A 22,265-nucleotide genomic window follows, 5' to 3' on the forward strand; every position below is an offset into this window, starting at 1 on the left:
AGATGAAAGAAATAGGAAAACTTGAAACAGAAACACAGAAGGAAAGCACCCACCAGATAAAAGGCACTTCTATCACTTATTCCTAAGCTACCCATGCCTCTGTATATATGCTATTGGGGCTCCATGGGTAACAGGGAGCATAGTCAGCTACGGAACAGACCAAGAGCATGCAGTCTGAACAGAAGAAACGAAACTATCCCCAAGGCAAATTTTGATGAAGATAACGACTTAAAGGAGCAGTAATTTGCCCTGTCCCCCACCCTGAAGGATTGGCTATGGTTCTCTGTACAGATACAGTCCCTCTTTGATTATCTTCCAAACCTATGTGCCTTTTGTCTCACAAAGTGGGTATACAATGGACTGAAAAACTGAAATTTTCCACACAGTTGTGCAGGGAAAGATTCAGGGGTTTTACTAACAGAAAAAAAAGCAAAGAAACAGGTATTCCAGAGAAAAAAAAAAAAAAAAAAAGTAGGTAACTATGTATATACTAGGTAAAAGATAACCCTCGTTGCCAGTTTGTACCACCTGCCTCAAAGCCGTTCAATATTGTTCTGAAAAAAAATCAAGAGAAAAACATCTATTACAAAACTCTTACCAAAAAATTGACAGCAGAAATACAAGATCCACTAAACTATCCTCCAGCATCTTTATACTAGTATACTGCACCAAAAAGAAGTAACGTATCTGGAAGCAAAAGACTGCAGAAACAAATTGCATGGTGCCCTCAATTTATCTCCAGGACTCATTGTCTGATCCAAAACCAAGCCAGCTTTACACAGAAACTACGTATGCCCTGGTATATTAATTAAGGATAAAGACCATTCTCTACAACTGAAGACAATTCCTCCAGAGCAGGGTGGCTTTGTGTAACCTGCTCTCTAGTAACCACCCCTGGCATGTGTTATCACCTGAACTGCATAATGCTTGCTGGCATAGACCAGAGGCCACACTGGGGACCACACTAACATTTATCAGCAACCAAATGACAGCACTCCAAGAATATTCCCTGGCAGTATTCAATTTATTATTGTAGAACAGACAGGGTGCCATAAGCTTTCAGCTGCTTCTATAAAATTTCAAATCTTATTTTTCAGAATACACAAAAGAACTAACAGAGCTAGTGTTTATTTGGTGATAAAATGACAGCACATCATTGAAAAGCTTGTATTTCAAAAGGCTTCCCTTCCTCTAATATAAATCCAAATTTGTTATGAGATGATGACTAGACTAGAAATTTCCAAGTTTCTATGAACTCTGCCTAATGATCCCCTTAGCCAGGTAGAGTGAGAAGGAATCGGGATGGGAACATTGTCCACTTCATTTAAGGTTGTAACTTACTAGCTGCTCAGGAAAACACTGAAAAATGCCAGGTCTTGACTAGAGCACCATAAGCAAAGACTTTTACCTAATGGGAACCACGTGACACGACTGTGTGAAAACTGGCATTTACTCTCTTCCACCAGGCAATGCAAATCAATCCTCTGCACAGTAGGATATACAAGTGATTACCAGGAAATGGCTTTAGCAACAAACCGTAAACAATACCCTCATACTTTTGTACTTTAATCTCCACAAGAACAAAGTCAAATACTTTGGCTTTACTGCTCCCCAGTAGAGTTTCTTATGCACTACTGTGAATATTTATTACATACAAATGTATCAAAATGCCAACCTGATAGCTAACAGGACTTTTCTCATTAACATCAACAGAATATGACTCAGTTATTGATCAATGAAACTTTGTGTGCCTCCTCACAAGTAGGTCTGGTTTTATGGCAGCATTATCCCTAGTTAATGATTGCCCTACACCCATGTTCAGCTTAACATGTTGGACTTAAAGACACACTTTCAAGCTGCCAAATTTCAGTTTAGGCTTAAGTTTTCCATTCTGGTATCTACATCAAGCTGATTTCAAGTTTCAGCAAAGCTAAAGCAACTAGTCCTAAACAACAAAGTTTAGGTAGAATGCATTGTCATGCTCATTCAAAAAATAATAATCTACAATTACTTTGTAGCACAGGCTCTGTGCTTGCACTTTAGGTTTGGAAAAGGTCCTTATACTACAAATTAAGAACATGATTTTTTACAGTCTTGGCGAACATCTTTATTGACTAAAAAGTTTAGGGGAAGAGGTAGGTTCACCATAACACATTTGGTAAAAGATAATGTAAAGACTCTGGCTATACTAGTTCTCATCTGGGGAAAACTTCCCTTTCATCCACTTTCTTTGGGACTGTCAGTGCACCAGTTGTGAACCACAGTACCATCAGTTGTGAACACACTTTCAACTGCTGCTGCAGAAGATCAGAAGAGTTAGCTCTTCCAGAATGCAGGAGGCACAGGAGACCTACCAGGAAGAGACAGGGATGAGAAACTTCACTCTGCCCTAACCACTAAGGTGGTGCCAAAAAAATGTCTTAGTGCAAAACCCCCTACCTACTTACAGGATTAAAGACTTCATTGTAATATTCACAACAGTATTACAATAAATATTGTAATCTTTAACACATTTGTTAAGACTGTGCCACTTTAGATAAAAAATATTAATAAAAAAAATGGGTCACAGAGTTAAATATAACAGTTTTTTGGGTTTTGGGGTTTTTTGAGCCAGATACTTCTGGTCTCCTCCATAGAAACTTTCCAACTTTACTGTCACTGAAAGGACAGAAGGTAACACCACCACTCTTATTCAGACCGAGTAAACGATCTACTGTGGCCGTACAGACTAAACCCTACAGTGCATCTGCTGTTTTCTCCATCACACAAATTTGACGGGAGCATCTGTGCCTGAAAAAAAGTAGTCATAGTTTAGCTCACTGAGGACTAGCTTCCTCGTATGTTACCAACAGTTTTAGGGAAAAAGTAGGCACAGCTAGAGACTCCTCCTCTGGCACTGCACAGGTCAGCACCAAAAGCCTAAATTTGCATCACCCCACTTATGTGAGAGGACAGAGTAGAACTGGAAGTAGGAATTCCTCAGTTTGGCCTGTGTCTTTGAGGCCGTCACATTAATACACATCGTGACAGGTCGACACTTGGGTGACAGGACACTGGACATGTCATCCCTTTCTGCCTTTTTTCATAGGTAGAAAGTATTATCAAATCTTCCTACTGTGAACTGTTCAGCTAAAATGAACCAAAACCAAAAGTCCAACAAAACAAGAAACCACCCACTTGTCTCCTTCACTTCTTTCACAAACTTTTCTGCTTCTGGGAAGTGTCACATTCTCTGCAGTAGAAGTCATTACAAACACATCCACTGCACCAGCATAGCTCACGTAGCGCAGTTTCCTCTCCGCTGAACTTAAAGATTTTTAACTTACACAACACAGCATCAGAAAACTATGAAAGCAAAGAAAATGCAGTATGTGACTGTTCTGCTGGAGAGAACACGCTTGCACAGGCAGAACACAACCGTGGTGGTCCCCAGCCCCAACCAGCAGGGCTGCTGCTCCACCTGCTGGACATCCAAAAACTTCACCCGGGGCAACGGCCTGTGTGCAACCTGCAGCACTCCTGGGAGCTTGACAGTTTTCATTTAAGCCAGTCAGATTTTTAACATGATCTTTAATAAGAGCAGAAATAGGTCAGTACTTAAAGGCTTTCGAACATATGACCCAAGGTAAAAATGCAGAATCAGAGAAAGAAAAACACATGGGGTCTACAGTTTAGTGTCACAGCCCTGACAGCTCTCGCTATGAAAGAACATTCACTCAACCAACTTGTTGTTGGCAGTCCTCTTTTCCCTAAAGATATGCCACTAAAGTCTAAGCTAGTTCCCCACCCCAAAACCAAGAATTTAGTCTAGAGCTGTTCAATTGCCCTCTACACTTCAGAAAATCCACCATAAATAACGCATCTTTAAGACTGGGATTAGCAGTGGCAATGTGACTGTACTGCCAAGCAGCAAAATGGCTCAGAGATGAGTCAGACTTGTGGCACTGAGCATAAAGACACAATATCCCCTACAAACCCAAACAAAACAAGACTTTCCGCCTGTTTAGGATTCTGCTGGTGATTCTCAGAAACTGTGGGAAAGCAAGTGACCTCTACTTTTCCAAGGCAGGTTGAGTTCCTCAACAATAAAATGCTGAAAAATCTTCCTCTATTCCCCATTCTGGCCTCTCTCTGGATTATTTCATTGCAAAAATACCAGAAGCTTGTGTACAACTAAGTAAGTATGCAATCTCAACCTCATTTGATCTACCTAGACTCTTCTTGTTGATCTTCTGTATTTGGTGGTGGTGGAGCTTTTTGTTTGCTTTTGGTTTAGTTCAAGATCCCTCCTTTACTCACATCTTTCACATTATGTGGGCTATAACAGACCAGGGAGCCTGGGTTTGCACAGACTCAGCTTTCTAACAGGGTAACCTAACCTACTGTTATTACCTCCAATGCCTCAACACACAGAAGCATCCCAGTTTTAGGACTGCAAATGGCAGTCATTTGTGAGTCACTATATCGCTTCTGCATCAGCAGAACTAGTGTTGCTCTGAGGATGCCATCATTCACTAAGCAAGTCACATCTGTTGGTATTGTATCATCTCCCTAAAAGGAACACACTTACAAAGTTATAAATGCAGCCAAGAGCGTACTTTATTTTTTCCTCCCATATGGGAATGAGCTTTCCCCATATAGATATATTTAATACTGCTCTTCGCTGAGCTTCAGAAACAAGATGAAAAGACAGTCTAATATCTTTGGTCATCCTAATGACATTTATGTTACTGACAACGTGACTGATGGTGCATTAGAAATAACCCAGTCCAGGCTGAACTACAGGAGACATATAGGCATGTAACAAATTGCTTCTCTTTAGGACACTTGAACAGTTTTCCTGAAAAAAAAGTGTCCATATACTGAAGTAATTAATAGTATCACTGTATACCAACCTCCTGAATCAGCAGCATTAAGTCTGCAGGATTGAGCAGAGTAGAACAGTAGCAATTATTTTGTTATTATATAATCACTGTTTCCACTTTCCCTATCAAACGGGGAGATGACAGACTTTCAAAAAAGAGCTGCAAATCTAAATTTTCCCAGGAAAAATGCCTATTATTTGTAACTTTTAACATAAGAAACACAATATTTAGTTTCCAGGAAACTGATGGGTTTTTACGTAACATAAATGTTTCAAATTTCTCATTTTGTATACTTCTTCTATGTTCATCATTCATACCAATCTCCATCTCTTTGTATTCAGCAGAATCCCCACAGACATAAGTATCAGAAAGCAGAAGGGGAAAAAAGAATAGTACATTTCTTCATAAAAGGACAAAACACCTGCCTTTTAGAGAAACTGTAGTCAAAAAAAATAAAGTCAAAACTACAAATGCCTCAGTAAGCCTTTATGATTATTCAGTCATTTTAAAGTACCTTGGAAACTACTTCAAGGAGAAATCACGCAAAACGAATTGGAATTTTTTAAAAAAGCAGAAGGACATAGAAGTGATGGTATAATAGAAGATCATTATACCTTTCTCAGACAGCATTTTTGAGATAGAAAATGTGTAGAGATTTAGTTAAATAAAGCAGGTGGGTGAAATTTCAGAAGCAGTTGGCTTTACTGTGAGACAGCAATTTAGAACAATGGACTGCCTGTCAGCTCTTGCTATTCAGTTGGGTTACGAAAGTACCTGGTGCCACCTATTATGAAGGCACTTCAGGCTGAGCTTTAACACCAGGCATCAAAAAACGGAAGTCAGACAGTTACAAGAGCTGCAAAGCACCATCTGCACATATTAATACATAGAATCTAACCCTAACAAAGTCAGTCTCAAGTGTATTTCCCCCTTATTTTCCCTACTTTCTCTACCAAACTCCAACTATGTTCTGAGTTGTTAAATTTGTACAACCGAGCCCAAAGATCCTTTACAATCCCATTCACTGTCACCAACATGTAGTACAATGGCCTCAGTCACAGAAAGCCAGAAGAGCCTTTTTCTGCACCAAGGAAAAATTAAAATCGACATCCCTACAGCAGCACAACAACTGAGCATAACTCCTTATCTACCAATCATGTCAAAACATTAGTCTGCCACAAGCAGAGGAGCAGAGCTGCAACACAGCATTAAGATGAATGTACTAGCATGACAGTTTAAGACAGTGGCCATCAAGTCCTTTATTGCCCAGCATCTTTAAATCCTTCCAGTATTTTTCAAGAGATGTTTTCAAATGCCATACAATTGACTGGTCTGACTTTTTCTCAGTTTCCTACCAGTGGTGGAAGGATGCAGCTGGAATCTCTACTGAGCTGATCACTAGGAGCTTTTGTAGTGCAAACCCTGGGAAGGTGCATCAATGCCCTTTTCTAGAGTTATCCACTGGCAACCCCCATGCTTAGAAGTAGGCTACTGACACTTTCAGCACAGTGTTTGCAGTGTCCTATACCACTCTCTCAATTCTAAATAAATACAGAATTTGTGGGGTATATTCCCTGAAATTGTGGGTTTGTTCCAAGGAGTTTCTAAAAGCATCCCGTGAGCCAGTCATGCTTCTGTCCAGAGCAGGCTGCCAGAAGATGGGACTAATTCAGTGGTGTATCTGAAAGGGATATATAGGTTCGAATGCGCAAACAAAAGGGCATATGCATGTATGCAAACAGAGAGAGGGACATTTATTTAAATTTTAGAAAGTTCTCAGCATCAACTATACAAACACGGAACCCTAACTTGGATTGTCTTTTTGACAGAAGGGTTTTTTTTGTTTGTTTGTTTTTTTAAGCTAAGAGAGTTGTGGGGTTACCCTAAAGCGTATCTACAAAACTCATTAGTTTAAACACTGTAATAATTCATGCCATTCTAACACATTCTTGACTAGTATTAAATATAATCCTTAAACATCAATACTTCCAGCAACTATCTGCACTCAACAAAATAAAATTACCCAGACCTATCAGCCTTTCTAGTGAGAAACAGACCTTTAAAACACCTTATCAGCTTTGAAAGCATAGCAAGATGCAGATGATTGCTACAGCAATTGCTCACTCCTTTCTTCACCAAGATATGTATGAGCAAGAAACAACATATTAAAACAACCAACCAAGCACTCAAAACTTCATGAACACAAATCACGTAAGTACCGATTAGAAAAAAAATGTGGTTTTATACCCAATTACTTTTTCCAACCTTGTTACAGTTCATGTATATAAAATTTAATCACTCAAAGTGCAATTCTATGCAGTACAAAGGATATTGGAAATCATTAAAAATAGCTTCTCCCTTTCATGCACTTGCATTGCATAAACCAAAACCTCCCATAATTTATACATGAAGTTCAAATAAACACTTAATTACACAAATTATATCTGTACAAGGTAGAATTAACATTTTTAGTATTTATATGCTGTTCTACATTTAATCAGAATTTGGCAACTTAAAACTCTCTTCCACAGAGTTGAGATCTTTCTTTCCATCTGCTTATATTTGACTGTTGCTACTCATGAAGTATAAACACTCTAGAAAGCCCTTTTATCTTCAAAAATTATCATATCCCAAGTATGAAAAAACGGTTTACTTATCAAAAATGTTGAAAAGTACAGTTTTAATAACTTGATTCACCATTGGTATAATGGTATTTGCTATGGCACTGACCTACGTATTTTATTACAAGCAACAAAAAGCACTTTAGTGCACCTTAGCAATTGCTGTTTCTAAATAGTAAAGAAAAATTTTTAACTGCTTGCTGCCCTAACATTGTAACAAAAAGCTTTTTGTAGCACAGCAGCCATTAATATAATTTTCTTACCTGAAGTCCAGCATTGTCTGCCTGTCCCCCTTTAACTAACTGGGAGATGAAGAGGCCACAGCTAAATTCCACTCCACCTCTTACACTTATTCCAAGTCCTTCAGGATGCAAACGATCCAATCTCACCTCTTTCAGCTTTCTGCAAAAATGGAAGATACTTACCTGTTCATATGCATAACACGTGGCAATAGTAAAAGTTACACATTATTTTTCTCTTGTAATATATAAGCATGAAAAAAAGCAAGCTGACTGAAGTTTGGATGGATGAGTGTTAGCTAAAGCCAACAGATATTTTTCATAAGAAAAGACATATGCAACTGTTGAAGCTGTCTGCTTCTAGAGGGTTAGAGTTATAAGAGTTTTTTATTATTATTAAATGCAGAAAAAATGAGAAAAGTTTGTTTCAAGTGGAAAGTATAATTTTTGACTCCTTTAGCCTTTACCCCTACCAAGATTAAACTAGCTGGCAAACAGTTTCAGGTAGCTCAAAACCGTACTTCTAGCAAATATAGCAACAGTGAAATAACTATGCCTACTCTACACAGGTGGTCGATATTTAACTTAGAACTTATCTGAAGACTCAGTCAGTATTTCCTGCTTGTATTTAAGTTAGCTGCATTGTTCTACATTCTCTTACCGTGATCTTTTGGGTGTAAGTTGATCATATTCCACCTGGTGTTTTAATGGGATAAGTGGGCGGATGGCATCAAATAGAGGCAATCTGCTCGGTTCATTAATCACGAGCTTTAGGTCCCCCACAAGCACTGGGAGATTCATAGATCTACAAAAACACAATGACAAAACAAGCACAGGTAAATCAACACCCCAACAAAAATCACCATTTAATAACTTGCCATATAAGTGGCTTCAATACTTGTGTGTCCCTTCAACCTACTAAAAAAAGTTACTTATGCAGATACTGGTTTAACCAAAGCAAAACAGCCTCTGAGAAAGCAAGCCTTCTGTAAGCAAACAGGAACAATACCTACCTTCTTCAAAATAACTGAAATCTCCTATATACTGTCTGTATCTTTTAAGGTCATGCACATCACTTTTACAGGTGGCACCTTTAATGTCATTCTCAGAGTCCTGAAAAGATTTATGTAACCATTTGGAAATAACTTTCTAGATCAGATACACCTGCCTACTAGATTTTTGTTTCCTTACTAGTTAGGAATCTTTCTAAGTGAATCTAGCCTACAAGCTCCTTCCTTTCCTGAACTTTGGGGACTGACAAACTTTTGACTCGGGGCATGTGTGTATATGTGTGGGAAATCACAATACTCAGTAGTTTGAGCAAAAACTTGCTTTAAGTTTTAAATTATTTTTTTTCAAATATAAATTGAACCCACATGAACCAATTAATAACAGCTACAGAAGTTAAACTGATGTCAACATCTGGTTTGAGAGCTACGCAAAGTAGTCTTATTGATACTGATCAGCACTGAGATAATTATAGGTCTAGAAAATGTACTCTGCTGCCCAGCTCCCTAAGGTTCAGTGGGGCTGTTCCTACACAACATCAAGTTAAACTCTGTCAGTATTATTTGCTGTTCCCTCTCTCATAATTTACATTTCCTGGCATACAATATTTCTGAGGCATATGCAATGAAAATAAAGATCAGGAGACACATTACATGGGATTGAGGTCAAATACTTTTGGAAACGCCATTCATAGTGAAGTAGACATTAAATGTTAACTCCAACAGCAACTGCATGTATTTTTGCCCTGGAATACTTCATAATGGACTCCAAAATAGTGATAGAACATCAACATGTTCACAGAGGCATCGGAAATACTGCTGGAGTCATTGCAATTTCGGAAATTGAAGAAAAGTTACTATAGGCACTGTTCATTTTGTAACTGCAAGAAGATTTTAAATAATTAAGAGCTACTGAATCAACCAGCTTTCCAAACAACAGGCTTTATGAATGGAGAAGCAATTAGACAGACCTGAGTGAAACTGAATCAGATATGCAGCTGAATACACCCATAACTATAGTTCAGTGCAAACATCAGATGGAAACGTCTACATTTCACTCAGCTGAGATGCTATTAATTAAAAAATGAATGGAAACAATGCCTATCAGAGCCACTTGTCTATGATGAGTGGAAAATATATTCTCATCTTCTTTGAAAAGCAATGGATTAGAGGCTGATCTCATTTACAACAATACAGGTCCTAAGCACCCATGGTTTAAATCATTTCAGTAAAAGGATTGGTAATAGGCCTATCGCCTTACCATTTTTTCCCCATTATGTTGTAATAAGCCAGAGCTGTTAAACATGCCAAACAGATTCCCAGACTAAATTTCTTCAGCTTTCAGATAAAACAGTTGCAAATAAATTTTTATCTAAATAGCAAAACCCCTTGAACAGCAAACACCAGTGAAAACAATAAAGTGTTGCAAATAAATAAGCATTATTTGGAAATATTAATGAATTTGATTAATGCTCGTCATGTTTCCCAAGAACAGTTTTATCATCCAGGTGCTTTTTTTTGCCCCCCATAAGAAACCACCAAAATCCTTTAAAAAACTGGCAGGTCATAAAACCAAAGGAACTTTATGGGTGACTACAGACATGCTCCTTCCTTGTCTGCAGGCTAGGGTCTGCTGCTGTGAAAGTGTAAGATTTCATTACACAGGATAAAAACTATTACTCCAGCTACTTTCTTTATAATACTAGAAAAGATCACTTAAAATCTTGAATATTTTCTCTTTAAATTTAAAAACATTAGAAAATTCTGCACAAACATATATAAAGCTAGATCTTACTGGTGGTACATCCGCAGCACATCATAAAGGTAATCCTTCTCCGCTTCATTGTCAATTAGTAGATTAACCTGAAAACCCAAGGACATTATTATAAATCTCTGACTGAATAACCACAAATGTTGAACATACAAGACTCTCACAAATTCCTAAGCCATACAGCAAAGATTTTAACAGGGAAAGACTTTTTTTCTCACCTAAAGATAAACACATTTTTACAACAGAGCATTACCTCACAAAAGACTTTCTAAAATTAGCATTATGACAGTTGGACAAGGTGGCAAATACTGATAACGTTCTGTATGCTAGATTTCCCCTCAGCAGCATCACTATTACAATAAGATCATATTTGTCTTACCTGATAATCACTGTACTGTTGAATAAATGTTTTCAGAAACCTTTTTGGCCATTCGTTAATATAACACATGCTGTCACAGATAAAACCAGAACACTGAGATGATTATAATCTACGTTCTGTCATCTAAACCACTGATTTCAGGGTCTCACTTATAACATTATGGAAACCGCTACACTTCTGCTCCTCTTTGCTCCAGCTCTTAACTGATAGAACTCGCTAGTTATTCTTTCCTCCCCCACTAATAGTATGTTTACTTAAACCAGTGTCATATTACTGTGCCTGCTCTTGGATAACTACACTAAAATAAAGCAGAAAAAACCTCAACCAAATCCAAAAATTCTCATATAAGGAGTTCGATTTATATTCAGTGCCAGGGATCTTACCTGCAGTGCGAAGTCACATCACATAGTTTTACATTTGGACAAGTTTAATGTTTAGGAAAACAACTTACATCTGACCTAAAGGCTAGTATTACTGTGACATGAAGTCTGAAGACCAATTTGCATACTTAAAGAAACCTTTCTTTCTAGGTTTGGAATGATTTGCATTATATTCTAAACTAAATACATGCTTCATATTCCCTTTGTCCCTTTTGTCTCTCTAAAGCCAGGAATACACCACATACAGGTGGTTTTCTATTACTTGTCTCCTTTGGAAAAAGACACTTCCAAAAATTCTGAAGGCCAAAAAAGCTCAGTGCAGGACAAGACTGCTTGACAATAATAATACTAGTGAGTAAACCAATTTATTCACAGTGAATTTCAAAACAAAAAAGAAAAAGTCTGCCTTAAAAGGAGTAAAACTAAGTCCAACACCCACTTTTCCCTTCCCCATCAGGAAAAACACAACATATAAATCAGCTTCAGTTCTGGTACACCAAACTCAATCTCTAGTGATAACTAAGGTACTAAGGTACTGAATGAGTGGTGTCTCAAGGAACATTAAATGTTTAAGCACGTCAATCATACACAGCAAAGAACAAAACCATCATCACCTCTTCTCCTGATTGGGAAAGCAACCAGTAACATTACATTCTTCTCACGATATGTTAGCTGATGGACACAACCCCACTCTCTCTCAGGAACTGGAGGACCATATATATATTCTGGTATTTCTTCTCAGAAAACATTCAGTCTTTCTGTTAGATTCCTGCACTTCTCACACTGCACCAGCAACTTCTTCATCCTCTGACAAACACCCAAGTGACTTCTTATATATTCAGAATTCTACAGCTAGGTAGCTACGTACCAGCTCTCTAATTAGGTCATTCTTTCCTGCTATCTTCAATTCCACCAATTATCACTTCATCTTAGCTACCTGCATCTCTTCACCATTTCCTTAATTCATTAACTCCTTGGGACGGAGTCTTACTGTAGACATACACTTGACCTAGGCTTATCAACAGCTTCTAAGAGCTGAATAATTTCATAAATCCTAAAAGATCATGCCCCTTCATGTTAAGGAAAAAAAAACTCAAACAAAACAAAACAAAAAAGTGGTGACATGGTATAACTTGGATCAAGGAATATTTTCTAGAAAAGCAGAGAGAAACTAAAATAACTGCGGAGGTATGGGATAGATGATTTCACAGCTTTTAAACCAAGAATATTAAAAAAATATCTAGATGTAGTCCTGGGCAGCCTGCTCTAGGTGGCCCTCCTTTAGCAGGGGATCCGGAGCAAGTGACCTCCAGAGGTCACTTCCAACCTCAACCTTTCTGTGACATTTAAGAGTATCTTCACATTAGTTGTATAAATTACAGTCCTACAACATAAATAAAGAGTTGCTCATGCTCTATTTGTCACTATATAAACTGCACTGTTTTTCATAGCAATTAGTAAGGAGTCATCACAAAAACTGCACCTACATATAAAAGAAAAAGAAAATCTGGCAACAAGTCTATTCTACCGAATAAACTCCTATAAAAGTTGTGGGGAAAAAAGCCACACTTTTTCATGTGGGAAAAGTTCAGATTACAGTAGCGCACTACTACAGCGCTAGCCCCATCTATCAGCTTTCAAAGAATATTATCAAATTCCATTTAAGCTACGCAGCCTTTGAAAAAGTATTGAAGAAAATGGAAGAACTGGCCAATATATTTGTATATATTACGTATTTTGCATTGGTGCATTGCTGCTTGGTTGATAGAGAGAACTGACTATAATTGCTAAGAAAAAAATAATATCAAAGTAGCAAACATAGGAAACTCATATCCTGTGGCTGAGAATCTTCACTGATTTGATACAGAAAAAATAAGTATCCAAGACATTAAAATTGCCACAGAGGCCAAAAGAAGAAAGATGATACAAAATAAAGACCTGTTTCAGTATCCTCTAACTCAGATAAGCTTCCACGGAAATACACACCTTACTTACCCGGCACCAAGAAACACTGACAATAAGTCTTACGTTATCAGGGGTGGGACTAGAAAGATTTGTGAATTATAGCAGCAATAAAAAGGAAAAGGTTTAAAGTTCAAGATGGTAACCATCTGCCTAGGAACCAGAGTCTTTAAAGATATGTTGCACAACCCACTGTTGAGTTATACAATAATAGGTAGCAAGGCAAAAATAACTTGCTAGATGGCTATGCTACAGAGCATCCAGGTCCTTAATAGTTATGAACTTCAGTTTGTCATATAGGTAGTTTTTTGTGGCCTCTCTACTTCATACTAACAATTCTTCAGTTAATGGGTTTATTACCAGGTGATACTTCTATAAAACACAACATTATGCTACTTTGAAGAAATTCCATTCCCTAGCTGACAAAAACCCCACAAACCCAATACAAGACCAACCACAACCTCCTCCACAAAAAAACCCCAACCGCAAAACTACTGGAAAACCTTAGTCTGAGAGAGTCCTAAATGGCTATACAAAGACACCTCTTAATGGGTAAACCAATCTTCCTCTCCTTTTCCTAAATAGAGGTTTTGGAGCTTGCTTTGCTCACACTATTTGGAACTCTGCTGAGCACTTATTTAACAGGGTAAATGACAAAACGACCTGCCAGGCACACTGAGTTGTTCCATGTATCAAACGCGTTTGCACATGACTGCACATGCACAATTGCGCTAGTGAGTATTAAGGTGGAACTAAAGCCTTCCGAGCAACTGCTGGCACCACGCAAGAGCACAAATGCGAACTGCCTGGGCCTGGACTTCAGCACCTGCACTTTTTTTTACCTTCTCTGAACTGGCTACAACATTTTTTACGTGATGTTAAAGTAAAGTAAGTTGTATGAAGCCCTGAAAAAGCTCATGCATCGGGAAATGTCCTCCCTCTTCTCTCTCTTTTGAAGGGTTTCTAAGTTTTACAGCCACCCTCTCGCAGGAGGCTGACAGCCGCTTTCCCCCCGAGCCTCCCCCTTGCCCGTCGCTCCCTGGCGCCCAGGCAGCGCTCGGCCGCGGGCAGCGCGCTCCAGGCCCTGCCGCTGCCACCAGCCGTGCCCCAGCCCGGCGCTTCGCCTCGCCGCAGGCCCCCGGAGCGCCGCTCTGCCCACGGCCGGGGCTCGCCCCGCGCAGTGGCCCCGGGTGTCGACGCGTCCCGCCGCCCCGCTCCCTTACCTTGTGGCGGAACTCACGAGCCACACGGCGCTCCATACTGCGTGGAGCGGCGCGGGGCGGCTGCGCGGCGAGGCCGCGCCCCGGGGCGGTGGGAGGTGCGGCCGCCCTTGGCCCGCCACCGCCTCCTGCACCCCGGCCGCCGGCCCCCGCCTCGCTGCTTCAGCGGCACCCCAGGCTTTGGTTGTTTAAGGTCTAAGTAAAAAAGAAAGAACAAGTCAAAGAAAACAGAAAAGCCGCCCCCGCCCCACGATGCGTTACCTGCCTGGCCTTTTCCCTGAGATTACAGCTGGTGATTCTCACACAGCACAGAGCTCGCATCCAAACTTCTCTCTTGGACCTGTAGGTATGTATGTCACTAGCTCTACTAGTTAAAAAAAGCACGAAGATGTGAAATGTAAAGCATACTAACACCTGGAGGGAAAAAAAATAATTTTCTTCAATAAATTGCTCTACTGCAAATAATCTCATTTTTTCTATTTTTAGATAAGCAGGGTAAATCTGACTTATCACTAAGTCTGATTTTCACCAGCCATTCCCACTAACAGAATATTGTTGCTTACAAATACTTTCTGAAAGTAACTGCCTAAGAGCCAAGCTCAGAGCACTTGCAACAGAATCTATTTCAGACTAATCTCTTTAAGGTTATTTTGTATTGGGCTGGTTCTTCTCCCACTTTCCCTGCTGTAGTACACAATAATAAAGACTTCTGTAATCAAGGCTGTGAGCAAGCGCAGGAGACCTGCTAACCTATGTCCTTTACTCTCCCCGCAGAATCAGCCTAACCCCCATAACTCTGGAGAGAATGGGGTTTACGGAAGCACAGGTAGCTTACCTGCTCCTCCTTCCAGTAGGATAGAAACCTGTATGAATACATATAAAGGCATGATCAAGAAATTCCATACTGCCAGGTACAAACTGGAAGCTGTTTTGTTATTTCTGTGTGATAACCATTGTAAGCTACACCAACTCCTTCAGAAATTTCTCTCACCTCTCTCAGAAGATGGCTTTGCCGTATGAGAACATTTCAATGATATGTACATTAGCCATTTCTCATATCAGATGTCAGGAATAAGAGAAGAATGCATTTTAAACCTGTGTACAAATACAAAACATGTTTTCAGAAAACAATTTTATCTTACAAGTGCAACTACCTGTACACAAATCATTTGTCTTCCACCAAAGTTCCAGTACCACACAATACTGAAAAGCTATTCTAGCCAAGCATTAGACACACAGCTATAGAACTTCTCCCCTGCATATGCAAAACAAAATTGACTTATTTTTGAAAAGAGAAGGAAGGAGATACATGAAATTTAAAGGATCCATAACATACTATGTATGTTTCCTTTAAATTTACATATAGAACAGTCAATGTTATCTACCAATTGCTTGTAGAAGACTTCATAGGAATAGATCTTTTACAAGCTGAAAGTTACTTACATTTGAAAGAAAGTAATTTTTTTATCATACAGATAAATTTTCCAGGAGTCATAAGCTCCTCCATGTAGTAAATATTGTGGAATTAACTTCATTTGGTGATGTGAAACTGCTCTGAACCATCAGATAAATGACACACCACAGGAAATTTAATTAACTTGGTGGGCTGTCTGCTCTGTTACAGGAATTCCTGTGCTTGGCTGTGCATAAATACAAAGCAAACAAACTGACACAACTATCCCATGCCCCAAAACTGGAAATTTGATAATCAGTAAATTTACAAGATGATTCAGAAGTTTGCATTGTTTTAAATATTTCATATTAAAAGATGGTACAATTATGACTTTATTAGTTGGGAATAATGAAATCTTTCATAGCAAGAAATTAGATTGCAACTCAATTGGCTTTAAACCTAGTTTCAGTTATTGTTTGCAACCTGTGGCATTAAGGGAAAATTAATAAAGTGAATAGTTCCCGTTTCATAGGCAAAGAGATACATTAAAATATGTGTTGTGTAAACTGATTCCTGTTGCTTTTGATCGACTTTCTCTACTTCCATTAATGTAACCTGGATCAGAGAAAGTGCACCAAAGCCAAGCGCATGGTGCATTCAGAGTAGATGGGCTGAGTACAGAGTACAGGCTGAGGCTAGCACATAATTCTAAAAATCTGTTTGGGGTTGTTGGGAAAAGGTTGTGCTGAAGTTATTATCTCTTCTGTCTCACTTTCTTTTCCCTCATCCACATTCTCCTTCCAGCATTTACAGGAGAGAATAGAATTCTCAGTAAAAACATCGCTAGTTTTCCATCATTTCATTAGAAATGAAACACTTGTTACAGCAAGAAATACAATCCACAGGGACAAATTACAAAGGCAGAAAAGGGATCTTTTTAATGACTTACTGTTAACAGACTTCCCAAAGCAGTCAGAAAAAGCCCCTTTTCATCAGAGACAGTTTCTCACCTGGTATGGGCAGCTTCTAAAGCTTCTGTTATAAGATATACAAACCTGAAGACTGATGCGGAGAGAGGCAGCAGCAGATGGGAAAGGGAATAGAACAGAAGAAAGGTAACAGAGGTAGGAAGAGGAAAAAAAGAAACAAATAATGGAAGGAAGGTAAAACAGATAGCAAATTTAATACAAGAAAGAAAGAAAGCAAAAAAACCAAACCACCTGGAAAAAGGTCCACAGAGAGCTACAAATTCAAAAGCATGAATTTATAGTAAAAAAAGTTCTCAGAAGCTATGGAAGTAATCCACACGCATTAGCTGCACGCTGAACTCGGTTCATATCTTACTCGTGCCTTTCATTACTCAAGTTCTGACACCTGTTTGACTGGGTCGGAGCTAATAGCCCGTGTTAAGCATCAGCAGCGCCTGCTGCCCCTCAGCACAAGCGGGCAGCTTGCTGCTAGCCGGCATTTCAGTCGTGGGACAGCCCTAGCAGCAAAGCCCCGGGTTTGTTCGCCTTAGGGGCGAGGCGCAGTCTTACTGCCCCGGTTTCAGCTCCTGCTAAGAAGCCGTAACACTAATCGTTTCTTAAACCCCAGAAGGGCGGAAAAGTGACAATAAACGTGTGCGGAGCTGGCGAGGTCTGTGGTCGTTGGGCTGCGGGGAGCCCCGCTGCAGAGCGAGGGGCGGCGTCCGAGGCGGGGGCTCGGGGAAGGGCCGGGGCGGAGGGCGGGCGGCTGATAAACCCTTCTGCCGCCCCTCCCGGGAGGGTGGGATGAGTTCAGGGCGCAGGTAGCGGCTAGCGTTGAGGGCTGGAGCTCCGCGGGAAGCCACTGCCGCCTGCGAGCCCGTATGGAGGCCCGGCTCCTCCTCGGGGCGCTGCTGTGCGCCTGGCTGCCGTCGGGTGAGCCTCCTCGCCGCGCAGGGCACGGGGACGGGAGGGAGGGTAGGCCGGTGCCGGCCATCACTAACCTGCCGCCTTTGCTTTCCAGCCCTGTCTCTGTGGGGCGCCTGGGCGCAGCTCCCCGCCGGCGGGGACGTGCCGCTCCCCAGGTAAGAGCCAGCCTGGGGACAGTGGGGCTCTTTCCTCGCCGCCGCGGTGCGCGACCAGGCGGGCGGCAGCCCTGAGGTGGGCCGGGGTGGGCCGCCCGGGCCGAGCCAACCCTGCCTTGTTCTTCTGTCCTCAGCCCAAGCAGCGCCGCGGGACAGCAGAGAGGAGACGGCCTCGCCGCGGCGACGCTGGTAGGGGACGCGGGCCGGGCGCTGTGATGCCGGGCGGGCCGGGGCGGCCGGGACGCGCGGCTTTTCCCTCAGCGGCCTCTTCCCGCCTCTTCCTCGCACCGCAGCGCGACCGGGGCTGAGGCGGCGGCGCGGTGCCGTCGCTCGCGGCCCAAGATGGTGCCTGGGTTTCCCGCGCTGCGACGCTGGTGGCGGGATCCTCTGAGGGGCGGCTGGCGGCGCCGGTCTGAGGGACGGGTGTTATGGTTGTCATCAGCATAACGTGTTTCTGTCACCTTACCTGAATAAATCTGTATATTACCGTGATACCGTCAGTATTTCTGATGGCTGTTCTACTCTTGATGATTCTTCAGCACTTACCCTTCGAACAGCGTTCAATGTGTGTTTTACCTTGGGCATGAGGAGTGTCAGACAGGTACAAAAGGAAACTTGGGGTTTAAAGTGTTTAAGCAGTGAGGGAAGGCTGTATGTAGAGATTCGGCTGTCCAGAAATAGTTACACGTTGTACGATGCATCCTTGCTCCCAGGTAAGCTGAGGTCTGGCCTGGCTCACCCAGCAGGAATAGCTTTGTGGCAGCCCATTCACTTGGTACAAGTAAATGAGCTGGTAGTATCGGATCGCTACAACTCTGTCCTGGTTTTTGGATGCGGTTTATCTTGGCAATTCGACTATATCGCTCATGGCGTGTTGCTGAAATGTAATTAGGGTTTGTGATTCTCGCTCCCTTGTTTGAGGGTGGGAAAAGGAAAGTTTGCTTTGTGGCTCTGCAGAGGGGTTGCCTGCCTTTCTGCTTTTTTTTCTGCTCTTTCTGGGAAAAGCTCAGAGCAGAGAAAAATGTGCCACATAATTGCGAACAGGTTACAGCCACCCACCGATAAGAGCAAATTGCGGTTCCCCCCCAAGAATTTATGATACAGTAGTAGGCTTTGTTTCCTTTTGTGCTAGCCTACTGAGCAGAAATCTTCAGTTAGAAATATTCTTCGGAGAAAGGAAAAAAAAATATCAATTCACTATTAGCTTTCAAATGGTAAGAACCTGAAAAGTAGTTGTTCTAGCCATTTGAACTGTCTAAAACTAACAACAATGCATTTTTACATCTTCTTGCTTTTAATAAGCTTCTTCAAGGGGAAGCCGTAAAGCAACACTAAGCGATGATGCTTAATCCCCCTGCAGAATTTTATGTCCATGAAGACTTAGCTAATGGCATATCTTCTGAGATTAGTTTTCAGTCAAATGTCTAAATAGGTATTTAGAACACAGAAGACACCTGCTATTTTAAAAATACTTTGCAGAATTTTGCACGGGACTGAGAAATTTGAACGATAAAGTTCTAGGGTATGAAAATTAAAGGCAATAACCAAGTCCTTAGATACAATTATGTAGACATAGCTGGTGGTGTTTATAAAATTTTGGAAATATTTTGCTCAGTTATTTGTATCACTGTAGATGTCATATGTTGTAGCTAATGCTGTTTATTAGCAGGTATTGTATTTGTCACTGAATTTTCCTTAAAGAAAACTGCTTTCTGTAATTGTGTCACTGAAATGAACATTTTGGAGGATATGGCTGCTGCTCTTCATGAGGTGAAGTGAAGAAATTATGTGAAATGGCTGTAACATACGTGTTACTGTATTAGGTGAACTAGCTAAATGTAAGTAGATAATGCTTTTAGGAGGAAAAACTTTTTTCCATTATAAGTCATTGGCTTCTGAGGATCAAAAAGTTCATATTAAACTGAGAAAAATGTTACGCTAGATAGAGGCAGATATAGAAAAAAGGTAGGGGGTTATAGAGAAAGTGAGCTACATAGTTCTAACAAAGACATACTAATTAGGAGGTATACTTCAACGTGTCATGAGCATGTCAATAAAACCACATCATGACAAAATATCAATGGGTTTTTGTAACTTGGCAAAGCAGGTCTGCTCCTCTTTTTTTTCTCAAGTAGATGATATAGGCTGAATAAGATTTTGTGATTTGATATATTGCTGGCTTTTTTTTTTTTTGTTTTAAGGAAATGTAAGTATTTCAGTTTTGAAGAACTGTTAAAGGCACCTTTATAGATCAGTGCTGATACTGCTTTCCCTTAAGCATGATAGTGCATTTTACAAGACTGGTTGTTCACATTAAAACCAGAAGTTAGTATTATTTCCTTAAAGCATATTTTCTACAAAAGCTTGTATGGAAATTGCTTTCTGAGTAACACATAGATCGCCTTGGATATTGTTTCCTCTCAAAGAAAAAATGTGGGGAATATTAAACAAATTATACATGCCTAGCTGCTGTCCTATTTCTTTCCATCATTAAAATGCTCGCTTTCAGATGGCTTGTCTTTGTTCACAAGTTTACTTGAACCTAAGCATTCAAAGCTGCATCTTAAAGAGCAATTTCCAAAATCTGATCTACAGTGCCTCTTTGTGTAAATAATTGGGTTTATACCTAGTCCCACTTCTCTGTAAATGGGGTAGACAAAGTAATAAATTTATTAAATGGTAAAATTTTGCACTTTGAAGAAGATGGGAAGGAACTCATGTTCACAAAACATAACTGGACTATGCATCATACTTGGGTAAAAGTGTGAAATGTTGTCTGTTCAATTTTCCTAGATTCTGTTGAATGATTAGTGATCGTGACTGACTTTCAAGCTGTTAACAACCAACCTGTTGTTGTTTTTTCTTTTTCTTCTGTTGTTCTGTTGTTTTGTGACCCCCTCCTAAGTATTCATGTGAGTTCTTGTTATGCTACCCTGGTGAGACTTGGTATATTTCTGGTTCAGAAATTATACATGTGCAACTGTGTAAATAATTTTGGTTTGGAAGGAGAGGTGGAGGGATTGTGACTGGCACCACTGCTGGATGGAAGAATGAAGTGGAAGTTGTATTTATAGATGAATATGGCAAGAATGAGGGGAGGGAGTCAAAGTATCATCACATATCAATTTATAGAAATGATTACAAAATCAAATAGACCCAAAACACTGGCTTTCTAAAGGGCAATTTATTGGAGAAAAAGGAAGGTTCATTCACCACAATAATTAGAATTAATAAAAGAAAACTCTTATTATTTTTATACGTATTTTAAATAAAAATATTTAATTAGACATATTAATTAATCATAAATTAAAACAAGAAGAAAACCCCAAGAAAACAAGATATCTTGGTGCTGACTGTTGAAGGCACAAGTGCTTATGAGAAAGGAAATACAAGAAAATGAAAGCTTTGGTTTGTCATCCTGTATTTTTGGATGTTAGAACAACAGGACAAGTTAGGGAGAAAATGGTAGGAAACATTTTGAAAACTAGCCTGGGTGTTTATGATATGTTGGGTTTTTTTAAACAAATAAACAATTAACCACCAAAACCATGTTGATTTTGCTGGATTTTTTGATCAAGTTCTTGGAAAATCATGTGAATTGAAGACATTACAAGACATTTAGTTAATTATTATGATGGTTTTTAGTGATTTATGCATGCATATACTTTAGAATTATTTTAAGTAACTGAGTGATAAGGATTTTCAAAATAGCACAATGTTTATACTGAGAATTATGTTAGATGCACATGATGGTACAGAGTCTGTAACTGAGAATAAAAGCAGTATGGAGAAGGGCACAGAGGACAGTGTTTGGACATTTTAGGCATTTTTGGCTTAACTGGCTTAAAATCTGCCTGCTGTCTTCAGATATCACGTACTTTGATGTTCCTTCACTGGAGTCTTGAGTGACTGTACTTGGTGGTTTTTGGTAACTTTTTAGTAAGCCAATATGAAAGAGTGAGCTTTCTAAAAATGGTAAAGTCACTGATAAGACTATGAAGAGATTTTTAAAGTGTTGGTTATAGCTGCTGATTTCTTTGTTCTTTCTGAAAGGAACCTGGAATGGCATTTTATAATGCTTCATCTACTACGATACCCTTATCTCAGAACAGGAGACTTCACAGTATGAAATGTGGACTATCTAGTAAGTTACTTATGTTTCTGCATGAAATAACTTCAGTTGTCCTTTATATTCTGCATCATTTATTTATTTTTATGAAGGAAAAAAAAAAGCTCATACAGGCCTTCAGGGTAAGGGGACTGTACCTTGACTGGTCTCAAAGGACTACAGGAATATGACAATTTATCATGGGATTTGACCTAGCTTTAAGTTTACACTGGGTTCTGGTTTGATCATTTGAAAGACTGCAGTTCTTTG

The 22,265-nt window shown here is 40.0% G+C and overlaps 2 protein-coding genes across 5 annotated transcripts in view; one reads left to right on the forward strand and one right to left on the reverse strand.

Moving 5' to 3' along the window:
- The window catches only part of LOC102047643 (harmonin), a 51,436-nt gene extending 36,492 nt beyond the window's left edge, over positions 1–14,944 (reverse strand). Inside the window, exons 1-4 of one of the 4 annotated variants that reach the window (XM_055722885.1) lie at positions 10,883–11,280; positions 10,528–10,595; positions 8,387–8,530; positions 7,750–7,888 (exon numbers count right to left, since the gene is read on the reverse strand). In XM_055722885.1, the coding sequence (XP_055578860.1) occupies positions 7,750–7,888; positions 8,387–8,530; positions 10,528–10,595; positions 10,883–10,951 (420 nt within the window). In that variant the 5' untranslated portion in view covers positions 10,952–11,280. Of the gene's footprint in view, positions 1–7,749; positions 7,889–8,386; positions 8,531–10,527; positions 10,596–10,882; positions 11,297–14,447 lie in introns of those variants that run through there. The other 3 variants (XM_055722883.1, XM_027810518.2, XM_055722884.1) reach the window with 3 other exon arrangements.
- A 2,675-nt stretch (positions 14,945–17,619) lies between these two features.
- The window catches only part of OTOG (otogelin), a 104,390-nt gene continuing 99,744 nt past the window's right edge, over positions 17,620–22,265 (forward strand). The window contains exons 1-4 of the mRNA XM_055723020.1: positions 17,620–17,738; positions 17,827–17,887; positions 18,022–18,076; positions 21,941–22,031. Of these exons, the coding sequence (XP_055578995.1) occupies positions 17,687–17,738; positions 17,827–17,887; positions 18,022–18,076; positions 21,941–22,031 (259 nt within the window). The 5' untranslated portion in view covers positions 17,620–17,686. The remainder of the gene's footprint in view (positions 17,739–17,826; positions 17,888–18,021; positions 18,077–21,940; positions 22,032–22,265) is intronic.

Source organism: Falco cherrug, chromosome 10 (assembly GCF_023634085.1).
Source record: "Falco cherrug isolate bFalChe1 chromosome 10, bFalChe1.pri, whole genome shotgun sequence".
Taxonomy (NCBI): Eukaryota; Metazoa; Chordata; class Aves; order Falconiformes; family Falconidae; genus Falco; species Falco cherrug.